This window comes from Mangifera indica, chromosome 1, assembly GCF_011075055.1.
Source record: "Mangifera indica cultivar Alphonso chromosome 1, CATAS_Mindica_2.1, whole genome shotgun sequence".
Taxonomy (NCBI): Eukaryota; Viridiplantae; Streptophyta; class Magnoliopsida; order Sapindales; family Anacardiaceae; genus Mangifera; species Mangifera indica.
Window position 1 is genome coordinate 27,823,263 of NC_058137.1, and position 13,669 is coordinate 27,836,931.

Here is a 13,669-nt window from a genome sequence, read left to right on the forward strand (position 1 = left end):
ATTTGAAATTGGAATAGGAGTAATGTTAATTATTTAATTAAGTCGTTAATCAGAAAAAAAATCTTTCATTGGCAGAGTAGATCGGAGTAATTACAGTGGCATTTTAGTCTTTTTGCAGAACTCATATGACATCTTTTGGCTTCTTCTTCTTTAACAATTATTTTTCAGGAGCTCCATCTCCGCACCAGAGAGATCGAGGCACTGACGAAGACGACAAAATCTATTTCCCCATCGCCACCTACTATCCCGGTCGCCGGTAAATTCTAATTTCTCTTTCAATTGCTTTGATAAATTCGAATTGATTATAAATTTTACATAAAAACGTAATTTGTGAAAGCATTGCCGTGTAGAAATACGCTATGTCATCTGCTCAAGATCCGTTTTATATCGTTAAAGAAGAGATTCAAGAATCGGTAAGCTTTTTTTATTTTCAATCTTCTAGAAATTCTATTGAGATCTGCAGCTTCTAATGATTAGGTTTTCGAAATGTTGATTTATGGATAAGCTGAACTGAATTGGTGGAATTTTCATTTTATTTTTTGCTCAGATTGATAAGCTGCAGTCTACTTTTCGTCAATGGGAAAATAGTCCTGGTGATAGTGGAGAGCATATGCATCTCACGAAGGAGCTACTTGCCTCTTGCGAGAGCATTAAGTGGCAGGTACATCAAATTATTGAATTTTTGTAGTTGAAGCTTAAACTCGAGTTTTAATTATATAGATATTAGAAAGGTAATGTATGAAATTTGATGGGGATTGGCTTTTTTATTCAGCTTTTGAATTGAACTTAAGGTGTTCTCTTGTAGCAAAAAGAAAATAAATCTAGTGTTTGAGTTTAAAAGTATTAAGTAACGTATATAAGGCACCTAATGAAATTTAATCTCAGTCTCAATCTAGTTGTCAAGAATTAGCTGAGTTTGAGTAGTAAAGCCTGGCGTGTGTGTGTGTGTGTGTGCGCGCGCGCGCATCTGAATTGTGACCCATCAGTGGGCTAACTTTCTAGTCTGATTTATATAATCTCACTGATCCTCTTTTTAGTGGACCTTCATTAAATTGAAGTCTACTATTCTGGTGTAAAGTCATCTTTTGGATGGATTCTTGATGCAACTTTATAGTGTGAATTGGGGCTCTGGTTTCTTATCTGCAACCACTGAAATCCTTCTTTCTTGATAGGAAGGTGGATGAATTGGACAAAGCAGTTGCTGTTGCAAGTAGAGATCCATCTTGGTATGGCATTGATGAAGTGGAACTTGAAAAACGAAAGAGATGGACCAGCACTGCTCGTACTCAGGTGTCCATTAAATAAGTTTATTACACAAAAGGTTTTAGTAAATTTGTAAAGATGTGCTAATTAATATTTAATTGTAAAGATTGCTTAAAGAAATTTGTTTGCTACCATGGTCACTCTCAGTTCTATCTGAAGTTTTGGATAGTGTGCTGCATGATGAATCCTGGCTTTAATCTTTCAGTTATGGAACCCTAAAGGATTACCGTACTTCATTAGGTTGGCAATGTGAAGAAAACTGTCCTAGCTGGACAGGATCTGAATGGTTTTGGGACCACTAGTGCAAGTGCGATGCGCCGGGAACTAATGAGGATGCCTAATAATCATCAGGCAAACAGATCCAACCAGTATGCACCCCAGGATAATGATGATTTTATCCAATCAGAGTCAGATAGACAAATGCTTCTCATAAAGTAAAGTCTTTTTACTTCTCCCCATATATTGTCTTTCTTGTTCTTCCATGTGTTTCTTTCTGTAATAGTTATCAGTTTGAACTGGATTAGGTTTGTCTCTGATGACCTCTTCGATGTGTCACTTTCTGTGAAAGTTGATCAGTTTTGAACTGGGTTAGGTTTGTCTCTTATGACCTACTGATTGTTGGTTTTAGGCAACAAGATGACGAGCTGGATGAGCTTAGTGCTAGCGTGGAGAGAATTGGAAGCGTTGGTCTTACCATACATGATGAACTCCTTGCACAGGTTTGGATTAATGGGTTTATGTTTGTTGGAATGCCTTGATGCTGTCCACTACCATCTCTCTGGTAGGAGCTGGCAGAAAGGTTACAGATTGTGTCTGTTTTGTCGAGAATTTTGGTGTAGTTACAAACAATAAATATGTATAAATTATCTTGGTCAACTCCAGTTGAGGCATTTTTGCTTATTTTAGTGCTAAACTTCAAATATTTTGGTGCTTCAGGAGAAGATTATTGATGAACTTAGTACTGAAATGGACGGTACATCAAATCGTCTGGACTTTGTACAGGTGATTTTCTTCTTATCCATGATATAAAATGCAGGACGTCATCTTCGAGTCCTGTTATTGATCATTCAAGTTGCAATAAATTTCAATTGATTAATCAATTAAATAATTTGGTGTTAAATTGGAGTTAACTTTATTCTCTGTTGCAGAAAAAAGTGGCTATGGTCATGAAGAAGGCTAGTGCCAAGGGTCAGATAATGATGATCTGTTTTTTGCTGGCTCTGTTCATCATCCTATTTGTTCTGGTCTTCTTTACCTAGGCTAAAGAGCGAAAACAAACTATGATGTTCACATATAGAGAGGGCATTTAATCATTCGGAAGAGGAATACAGAAGAATGCAATGGTTAAACTGGATGTGTTGAGCTTGAATAATTGGCAGTTTGGAAATGCTCAACCAAAGAAAGAATCTGTGCTCCTGAAAAAAATTTATTACTTAAAAACTTGACTAGAATTTCATATTGAAAAGTTTTGAGTTCAAAATTTGTTGGATTAGAGTTTATATAATTCTTATCTTCTGAATTTCTTCTTAGATGTTATGTTTGTATCTAGAATTCAAGTTCTCTTATTTATATATATAATGGTATTGCCATTGTCAAGATGTCTTTAGACTCTTACGATCAATGCTGTTTTAAGGGAATGCTTAGCAAACTGTTGCATATAGGCACAACTGAATCACTACTATAAGCAAATGAGCAAGATTACTTTTCAGCAGCTTGAATTCGGGAAGGTTCAGCTTGGGTTGGATTTGATCTACGTTGTTTGAGCTCGAATTTGAGTTCAAGTTAAAGATTGGGTTTGTTTTTATAAATAAGTTGAATTTGAGCTGGCTCAAACCAAATATAGAGTAAATTGTTTTCAAACTGAGTTTGAGTCTTAGTTTGTCAATCTCAAATTGACTTCTTAGGATTTGAGTCAATTTCGAACTTGGTTTGGACTAAATCTAACCCTAGGTTTTCGAATTCAGGTTCATGAAGGTTTTTGTTTCAAATTTAAGTTTCTGAGTACAGTAAAGTTGCAACATGAGTATTTGAGATGTTCTCTTTCCTGCTTGTAAAGAAATTCTGTACCTCAAGTCATGGAAAGTATTAAATTCTTTGATTGAACTGTAAGCTTAGAAAAAGCGGCTGAAGTTTTCCAAAAACAACAAGAACCAAAATGTGGACAACTTTTCATCCCAAGCTTACCCATATAACTCATTTACATTTCTCTAGAGCCAAATCAAAAGCTTTCCAAGAACTCTGAAGTAATGATTTATCTTTTGTTTACAATTGTGTTGACAGAAATGAGCCTGATTCTGATCCTTGTGTTTAGAAACCCTCTAAGGAATTTGCTGGTGATGGGGTTGGACATGGTAAAGCAGGGGACAGGTCCACTGATTGCAAGAAGTGTTGGAGCAACAATGGTGGTGGTTTTTACTGCAACCCTGTTCACTGCAATGGAGATTCGGAAACGTTCAGAGGAAGGTGGTACAATCAATCCAACAGACGAAGTTCTCATGGCAAACCTCTTTCTTCAAGCATCCCTTATGGGTAACTTATTTCCGTAGCCTTTTGAATATTAGTCTTATTACCTTATATCATCAATAACGTAACATAATACAACAAGAACTTAATAAGAGAAACCTTAACTTTTCTTCTACCAAAAAACCGACTATTGTTCTTTATCTCTTGCACAAAAGCTTTATCACTCGCAAAGAGAAGGTAAACCCACAACCACCACCAAGGTTGTAAAGAGATATACAATGATTGTTCACAGTACACACTCAAAATAGGTATAGGAGTATATGCAAGAAGAAATATGAGACTTTCATTGATTGATTTGGTAAAAAATCTCTCTTTTTTCTGTTTCACTGAACATTTTTTTCCTCTTTTTTTTTTTTGTCTTTTTCCACCCTCTTTTTATATGTTTCTTAGGATATTGTCTCTTTATATACATTTTTTACAGACTATTATAAAAAATCTTTAGTGGTTTATAATTTATAAAGCTTTTACGGGAAGTTTATAGACAAAAGAAAATTTTCTTCTCATCACTCTTCTCGATTGTTTGAATCCCATTTAATGAACATAACCCATCAATAGGTTAGTTTTTTGGATAGTTGATAATAGTCCGAGTGAGCTAGGGACCATGACAGGGTGAGTTGAGTTGTTAAAATACATCCCTTATCTGAGCCTTTGTTTGTGAATCAGGGTTTTCTCTTTTCCTAGCACTGATGGTAGATAGACTACACTACTATATCAAAGAGATCCATCTGGTGAGGAGGCAATTGGAACAAGCAACTAACTTCAATAAGAATCACTAATGAAGCAAGCAACAAGGCAAAAGTTGAACTTCCAGGTTCTGACTGAGCACCAAAGCCGAAAGGTGCTATCGAAATAGGTTCTTCTATGCAAACATTTATGCAAGAATAAACTTTGGACATGAATGTTTCTTTGCCTCAATAATAAATTAGAATTTATGTTTAAGTTTAAATTGAAAATAAATAAAAATGTATGTGAGATAATATGATTATGTTTCTTTTTCTTCTTCTATGCCTTTTCTCTACAGATTCCTTTTTTCATCTTCAACAACTCTTCTTTGTTTTTTTTTTTAATTACTATTCACCAATTCGAGCAAATCAAGTTCGAATTGGTTATTTTAAATTCAAATTAATTTTTGTTTGAATTTGGTTCACTTTGATTTCACCCCTTAAATGAACTTGATATCCAAACTCTATACTAAATTGACTAAGGGATGAGGGGGAGTACAAACTAGTCCGAGTAGTAATTGACATGCATTTTATGATATTATATATAATGTTGATCATATTCTTTTCATATTAACCAGAAGAGCTTAGTATTATGACATTGAAACATTAAATATCGACCAAGAATCCAATCATGTTTAAAAGTTATCTTTGTATAGTTGATCAAGAATCGTAATAGGGCATAACCTCGCAACCAAATGTCAATGGGGTTCAATAAATTGGGGTTCCATAAATTAACAAGAAACAATCCGCATAGCAACTTAATTAGGAAAACAAGTAACCTAATCCTTTCAATAACAGAAAAACATATATCAACTTGTAAATCTTAACCAATGTAAACGCAGGACTCAGCAACATGGGGCCAAATAGTATTGATGGAGAAAAGTTGTACTATACCCACCAATCCAAGTTGGGTTGCAAATGAAATTGCCATTAAATTATAAGCAAAAGAGAATGGTCAAGTTGACACACCACACATTACCAAACCAATTGCAGAAAAAACTTCCTCTTCTTATCATGACCAAATCCCTCCAATTGTAAAACACTTTCACTTGGTCATAATTCAACCACCAATTCTAGATATTTGAAAGAAGAAGAAGATGAGATAATGCGAAAACATTCTTCACCCTCCACTACATACACCCAATCTTCTGTGTTCACATTACCAAAAATGTAGTTGACTAGTTGAACTTCTAATTTTCTTTGCTTTCATTATTATAAAAAGCCAAAAGTTTCAAATCCTCCCCTCTCATGTTGTGCTACTTCAATGGGCACTTGATTAATGTCGTGGTTTTCGTATTCAGATTGGATGTTGACCGGATGAAAAGCCAGTCTAAGTTAACTAATAGTAGGACTAATTAACTATTTAAAAGTGATATTATATCTTCTCATTTATTTAGGGATTAAATTTATATGTATTTAAGGATGATTTTGTTGTTTTGTTTTTGTGTAGTAACCAAATTAAAAATTTCCCATAAGTGTGTGAAAATCGGGTGAGAGGTGAAAAAACCCTAGTCGCATACTAATCTCTTTTGTTTTTTCTCTTCATTGTTAATCTCTTGGTTGAAAATTGCTTTCAACATCAATCTCATTATTTTTGTCAACTCATTATTGCCTTAAATCGATGCTTTACCTGGAAGGGGACACAAATTTTTTATTTGAACTACAATTCGATAGATCTAATGGATAAAAAGCCATTGGACCATCCCCTAGAGTTGGTACCAATAGGTCCTAGTTGGATTGATTAAATTGGATAATTTGATTTGAGTTTTAAAACATTGATTAATGTAAATTGGGAAAAAGTAAAACAAAGTCTCTTAAATATCTGATATCATCATCCCTTTTGGACAAGATCTTTATAATTTTCTATGGTGGACTCAAGATACCACTTTGTTACGTTTCCAACAATTTCTAGGGTTGTGAATCTTGAGATATCAGGAGAAGCAAGATTATTAGGGTTTAGGGTTTGGAAGGAAAAGATTGGTAGCAAAATACAAGTTATGAATGTTGAGATTACAGAATAATATACTATTCATCAATATGAATAATCTAATCATCTGCCAAGATTAAGTAAAACAAACGACAAGGGAAAGTTTGGTGGATTCAGCATTGATAATTAATTTAATTTTACTTCTGTTTTGGAATGCAACTCATCTCTAGGCATTGCAAGGTCATGGGCATGGCAGTGCATTTCTGACGGGTTCCAATTCCCACTAGGCCAATACTTTGGCCTTGTCAATTGGATCATGTTTCTAGACTTTCATGGATTAGTAACTACCACAGACTTATACAACTTGTCAAAAATCATAAGTCTCCTCTGTTCACACTATAAAAAAAATCTCAAACCCAACATAGAGATTAGCCGAGTAGATGACTTTATTAAAATAAATATAAATGTTGACGTATTATCATATTATTGAATAATTTTGACATAGAAGCGTTTTTACTATAGACAAAGTTCAAACTAGTCACTGCAATAGAGAAGAAACAAAAATGAAAGCAGAAAATTGCAATCTGAAATGAAATCAGTAAAGAAAAAAACAACATGGGCATAAACTGAGATAAATTAAGAAATGAATCTTCATTATCATCTGTCTCAAAGCAAACATTTTCTAATACAAAATCATCTGTAAATATAGCACTTTCAACAGAGGATTCCAACAACAAATCTTCATAAAAAATTGAGCTTTGAACTCCTTCTGCAGAAACAAGATCAAAACTTCTTGTTGCAGCAGCTGGTAACACATTTGTTTCTTCAATATTATGATCTTCATCACTGGCTCTAACAGTGGTCCAATCTTCATCATCCCAGCTCCAATCTGCTGCAATTCCAAACAATTTCTGAATCCTTTCGCCGGCAGAGTTCAAAGAACAAACTTTCTGTGTTGAGCTTTCTGGGCGCACTGCAGAATCCCAAATGCCATGATCCAAAACTGTGCAGGGAGAACTCATATTAGCTTCTTCAATGAAACAATCATAAGTCTCAATTGCTTCACTGACAAATGGATGTTGAAGAAGCTCTTTGGCTGTCCATCTTTCTATGGGATCTTTTCTCAAGCACTTGCTCAAGAATTCCTTCGCCTCCACGGACAGCCACCGTGGTGTCTCCGGTACCTCACCGGAGAATCCAATCCGGTAAAGGGCTGAAACCGGGTCACTCAGCTCCGGCCAAGGGTTAGTCCCAGTGGCCATTTCAATGATTGTGCACCCAACAGCCCATATATCAGCTGCAAAGCCTTGTTCTTCTCGCCTCGCCACCTCCGGTGCCATGAACGCCGGTGTACCGGAAAATTCGGATGCTGCAAAACTTTCATCGTCATCAAATTTGTCCACAAATTTAGCACAACCCAGATCAGAAATCTTTGCAAAACCATCTTTTCCTATCAAAATATTCTTGCTTTTGATGTCACAGTGCACCAATCCGTTCATGTGAAGATAATCCAAGCCTTTGAGGATCTGGCTCGTGTAGAATTTGATCCTCTGCTCATTTAATCTTCCTCCACGCCTTTGAATTTCATCGTGAAGTGAGCCACCGGGCGCAAACTCCATGCAAAGATTGTACATTTCTTCTGTCACATTGAAGCCTCTGTACTTAACTATGTAAGGAGAGTTCATTTTGGACAAGAAATTTTGCTCTCTTTGTAAAAACTCAGACTTGGAAGTCTCCGTGGACTTCACCGCTATAAGCTCGCCGGAAGGAACCACCGTGGCCAAAGACACCGTGGAGGTGGAGCCACGGCCAATGACGGGTCCTCTTTTCCACTCCATAATAAAACAATTCACTGAACACAACTCAGAATTGAATTGAAAAATCTGTAGTCTAGTTGGTATTTATAACCGTTTGAAATGTGTTTTTTATCCTTCAAATAACATTAGCTCCCACATACTTTAAAAAATAACAAAAACACCCAGACTCTAATAATATAGTCAAAAAGAGTTGAATAAATACTCTAATAGAGATGTGTTATTGTTAATTTTCAAAAATGTCTTAGACTGAAACAACTTTACCAAATTCCACCACACGTTAATAAATTCCTTTTTTTTAGTCCTCACAATTTTTGTGTTCAATTAACCTTTTAAATTTGATCGATATATCAATAACGCAATATACACACTATAAAAATCACACGGTTTGTACATATTCCTTCGTCCTAACCACTACCATCTTCAGAGCACTTTGAAACACTAATTCATCGTGAAAACTTTCTCCACATTTCTCCGGGTATATAATTGCTCAAAACCAAACCTTGAGGGGGTGAAGGGAAATATACCATAATTTAATTTTACTTCTGTTCTTGGAATGCAAGTCATCTCTAGGCATTGCATCATCATAGGCATGGCAGTGCATTTCTGACGGGTTCCAATTCCCACCTGGCCAATACTTTGGCCTTGTCAATTGGACCATGTTTCTAGACTTTCATGGATTAGTAACTACCATTGACTAATACAACTTGCCAAAAATCATGAGTCTCCTCTGTTCACACTCTAAAAAAAGTCTCAAAGCCAACATAAAGATTGATAAATTAAATGACTTTGCTAAAATAAATGCAAACATTGACGTGTAATTTGAACATATAAGCGTTTTTACTATGGTCAAAGTTAAAACTAGTCATTGCAATAGAGAAGAAACAAAAATGAAAGCAGAAAATTGCAATCTGAAATGAAACCAGTAAAGAAAAATACAACATGGGCATAAACTGAGATTGATTAAGAAATGAATCTTCATTATCATCTGTCTCGGACCAAACATTTTCTAATACAAAATCATCTGTAAATGTAGCACTTTCAACAGAGGATTCCAACAACAAATCTTCATAAAAAATTGAACTTTGAACTCCTTCCGCAGAAACAAGATCAAAACCTATTGTTGTTGCAGCAGTTGGTAACTCATTTGTTTCTTCAACATTATGATCTTCATCATTGGCTCTAACGGTGGTCCAATCTTCGTCATCCCAGCTCCAATCTGCTGCAATTCCAAACAATTTCTGAATCCTTTCGCCGGCAGAGTTCAAAGAACAAACTTTCTGTGTTGAGCTTTCTCGGCACACTGCAGAATCCCAAATGCCATGATCCAAAACTGTGCAGGGAGAACTCATATTAGCTTCTTCAATGAAACAATCATGAGTCTCAAATGCTTCACTGACAAATGGATGTTGAAGAAGCTCTTTGGTTGTCCATCTTTCTATGGGATCTTTTCTCAAACACTTGCTCAAGAATTCCTTCGCCTCCACGGACAGCCACCGTGGTGTCTCCGGTACCTCACCGGAGAATCCAATCCGGTAAAGGGCTGAAACCGGGTCACTCAGCTCCGGCCAAGGGTTAGTCCCAGTGGCCATTTCAATGATTGTGCACCCAACAGCCCATATATCAGCTGCAAAGCCTTGCTCTTCTCGCCTCGCCACCTCCGGTGCCATGAACGCCGGTGTACCGGAAAATTCGGATGCTGCAAAACTTTCATCGTCATCAAATTTGTCCACAAATTTAGCACAACCCAGATCAGAAATCTTTGCAAAACCATCTTTTCCTATCAAAATATTCTTGCTTTTGATGTCAAAGTGCACCAATCCGTTCATGTGAAGATAATCCAAGCCTTTGAGGATCTGGCTCGTGTAGAATTTGATCCTCTGCTCATTTAATCTTCCTCCACGCCTTTGAATTTCATCGTGAAGTGAGCCACCGGGCGCAAACTCCATGCAAAGATTGTACATTTCTTCTGTCACATTGAAGCCTCTGTACTTAACTATGTAAGGAGAGTTCATTTTGGACAAGAAATTTTGCTCTCTTTGTAAAAACTCAGACTTGGAAATCTCCGTGGACTTCACCGCTATAAGCTCGCCTGAAGGAACCACCGTGGCCAGCGACACCGTGGCGGTGGAACCACGGCCAATGACGGGTCCTCTTTTCCACTCCATAATAAAACAATTCACTGAACACAACTCAGAATTGAATTGAAAAATCTGTAGTCTAGTTGGTATTTATATCCGTTTGAGACGTATTTTTATTACTCCTATAACCATTAGCTCCCACATACTTTAATAACTAACAAAAACACCCCGACGCTAATAATATGGTCAAAAAGAGTTGAATAAATACTGTAATATAGATGTGTCACTGTTAATTTTCCGGAAATGTCTTATGCTTTAACAACCTTATCAAATTCCACCACACATTAATGAATTTTTATTTTAGTCCTCACTATATTTGTATTCGGATAATCTTATAAATTTGACTGATATATCAATAACATAATATACACACACGATAAAAATCACTTGGTTTGTCCATATTCCTTCATCCTAACCACTACCATCTTCAGAGCACTTTGAAACACTAATTCATCGTGAAAACTTTCTCCACATTTCTCCGGGTATATAATTGCTCAAAACCAAACCTTGAGGGGGTGAAGGGAAATATACCATAGTTATAACAGAGTGTAAGAGGGGCCAAGAGAGGAGGGCTGGCCGCAGGCGGACGGCGGTAATTAGGCGAAGGAATAAAGCCGGACATGTGAGCATGTGGCGAGATGGCGTTAATAGCGGTAGATAGGAGAGAATATCCTAAATCAAGGAAGTTGGTTTTGCGGCGGCAGTTAACAGAATGTGAAATTAAAATTAAAAAAAAAAAATGTAAAAAAATCAATGTGCTCGCAAGCTGTCCTTCTTATTGTGCATGTACCATGTCTTTAGACCGGATGGGTCATCATTCCGATGAAAGAGTCGGTTCGGCTCAATGAAAGCTCAGATTTTACCAACATTGAAATTACGATTGAATATAAATTCTACTTATTCAATCTAAATTATGAATTAATTCAAATTATGTTTAATCCGAATTAATATATACCAAAGTATCTTGATGATGAACAAAATATGATAAGAATTGGTGACTTGGTGCCACATAAATTGAACATCCCTCCTTAAAAAATTGCCATATTTGAGAAATGGAAGAAACTTTAATCATGTTCCAATGTGAAAACATAATTATTTTCAATAGGCAGGCATTATTATTAGACTCCTATTACCAAATGAAACCGCGTGAATTTCATTCACATGCATGACTCCCTACTTTTTGACGTGAAGAATCAATAAAGTTTTTCAATTGAATTTAAAATAATATATATATCAATGGATCCGAATCAAACCGAAACTAGTTTAGGATCGATTCGATCAGTTATCAAAGCTATAATACCTAATTTATATTTAAATTCAAACTCATTTAAATTAGTATACAATAGTGACAAATTTACTATAAACTTAAAGTTGACTCTTATCGATTTTATAAAATAGTTAGTATAATATGTACAAACTATCACTATAACTTTTAAATTTTATTTTATCTTTTAAAACTCGTTATGTCTTTATTGACCTCTCTATATTTTACTTTTATTGAAATAAATCCTGTAAGTTTTATTTCTATCAAATGAACACTATTATAAACAATGTCAATAGAGAGACTGAATGATATCATCGATAGGTTATTGTAGTAAAATTCTAATTTAGAATCAGGTCATATCCACCCCTGATTGCAAGTAGAAATATGTATGAGTAAGATTGAAGCAATTCCACTTAATGAATTGCAGTCATCTAATCCGTATTTCTTTGCTAGCTTTGTCTTCTTTGGTCGTCGGCCGAAAGCTGGCCGCAACTGCATCTCATCTTTATTGCTTTTCAGTCTCTTATAAACTTTCCAGCTATTTCCATCAGCTGAATCATAATCTTTTTCTCAACTTCTGTTTTCGTCTTCATTTGGGTTCGAATAAAGAGATCAATACAATCACCCCCACTTTTTGTTTTCCTCCATCACTTCCATTCTTATCTCCGATTGCTTTACATCTTTCAGAACTCAGCTTGCATTTCTAGCTTGCTGTTGTTGGGTCCATAAGCTCATAAACCTACAGCTCGACTTTAGTAAAAACATTGAGAAACTCTTAAAAGTTGTAAATCATACACTTACACACTTAATAATTTTATTTTTTTGACTTTGAATATATATATATATATATATATATATATATATATATATATATATATATATGATAATTGATAAATACACAAAGTTGTGGGGTTCAAAAAATATTTAAAAATTAAATGGTTTAAATAAATTTTTGAAGTGAATTCGGATTAAACTTGAGTTAATCCTGAACTAGAATTAAAAACTCAATAGCTCATCAAACTTGAACCAAATATTACTTAACTTGGTTTGACTCGATTTCAACCATAGTTTAAAATGTTACATTATAATTTAATTAAATCCACCTAAATAGATTTTAACGGTTGAAATACAATAGAAAGAAATATCTAACAAAAGATAAAAAATACTTTAGTATAAATTACTTTTACAAATAGGGGTGGATATGATATAAACTGATTCAGTTCGAATTCATCATTCCTCTTGAGATTATTTAGTTTAACTATATATCCAACTTATTAATGAGGTTGTTCACCTCTCGTATAATATTGTTCACTTCGTTAATAGATATCCAATGATTTTATGAACTAACTTAACAAACCTTGACTTGAATTGATTATTATAAATTTTATCAAAATTCATACTTTAACTTTGGAACACCTTGTACAAGAATGGAAACACCCAATAATCTCAAACCCTTATTGTGACAGTCAACACAATAGAGAGTTCGACCGAAAAACCTCGAAATTCAAATAAAGTGATTATGGTAAGCAATCAACAAGGCTGACCAGAATCAGTTCAAACCAAATTCCCAATGGAATTTTCGGAGACCCACTTCTTCCTTGAGCAACCCAAACTGTTGCCTTTCTTTTTAGTCAAAATGCCATGATCAATCAATCTTGTAGCCGCGCTTTGTGTTCACACAGTCATTTACCCTATTTTAATGGCCTGATTTGCGAGTTTCGATTCAGAAATCAAAGTCTTTTTAGTCATTGTCTTCACTAAGTGCTCATCTTTTTTGCAACAAAAACGGATTTTGTGGCATCTTTTCGAGGTCAGTATGACACCTTTAACAAGGGAATTTTACCGTATTCTTGACCCAAAAGGTGTTTACCAAGCCAACAAGATGATAGCAAAACCCCACTAAGAATCATGGATCCATCAATTATAGAATAGGAACTTATTCTATCACTTTTTCCACCGAAACTATCAACGTAAGATTAGGATTACCGGACTCTGAGAATCGACAAGTGTGGATT

At 35.2% G+C, this 13,669-nt stretch overlaps 4 protein-coding genes across 6 annotated transcripts; 2 read left to right on the forward strand and 2 right to left on the reverse strand.

The window, feature by feature from the left end:
- The first annotated feature begins 95 nt into the window (after positions 1–95).
- LOC123208785 (syntaxin-61-like) lies at positions 96–2,861 on the forward strand. 3 transcript variants are annotated; one of them, XM_044626368.1, is made up of 8 exons: positions 96–256; positions 351–413; positions 548–661; positions 1,173–1,290; positions 1,504–1,697; positions 1,892–1,982; positions 2,200–2,265; positions 2,412–2,861. In XM_044626368.1, the coding sequence occupies exons 1-8, from the start codon at positions 126–128 to the stop codon at positions 2,520–2,522; spliced, it is 888 nt and encodes a 295-aa protein (XP_044482303.1). In that variant the 5' UTR covers positions 96–125; the 3' UTR covers positions 2,523–2,861. The 3 variants fall into 3 exon arrangements, with proteins under 3 accessions (XP_044482303.1, XP_044482380.1, XP_044482460.1); XM_044626445.1 differs by having other exon boundaries at positions 115–256; positions 1,177–1,290; XM_044626525.1 differs by having other exon boundaries at positions 141–256; positions 338–413; positions 1,177–1,290.
- A 138-nt stretch (positions 2,862–2,999) lies between these two features.
- Positions 3,000–4,765, forward strand: LOC123208940. The gene is made up of 2 exons (XM_044626646.1): positions 3,000–3,792; positions 4,450–4,765. The coding sequence occupies exons 1-2, from the start codon at positions 3,510–3,512 to the stop codon at positions 4,560–4,562; spliced, it is 396 nt and encodes a 131-aa protein (XP_044482581.1). The 5' UTR covers positions 3,000–3,509; the 3' UTR covers positions 4,563–4,765.
- Positions 4,766–6,969: 2,204 nt separating this feature from the next.
- LOC123195012 (mitogen-activated protein kinase kinase kinase 18-like) lies at positions 6,970–8,286 on the reverse strand. Its single transcript, XM_044608598.1, has 2 exons — positions 7,063–8,286; positions 6,970–6,976 (listed from the first exon to the last, which is right to left on the reverse strand). The coding sequence occupies exons 1-2, from the start codon at positions 8,271–8,273 to the stop codon at positions 6,970–6,972; spliced, it is 1,218 nt and encodes a 405-aa protein (XP_044464533.1). The 5' UTR covers positions 8,274–8,286.
- Positions 8,287–9,028: 742 nt separating this feature from the next.
- LOC123195082 (mitogen-activated protein kinase kinase kinase 18-like) lies at positions 9,029–10,431 on the reverse strand. Its single transcript, XM_044608715.1, has one exon. The coding sequence runs from the start codon at positions 10,415–10,417 to the stop codon at positions 9,029–9,031; it is 1,389 nt and encodes a 462-aa protein (XP_044464650.1). The 5' UTR covers positions 10,418–10,431.
- Positions 10,432–13,669: the final 3,238 nt, after the last annotated feature.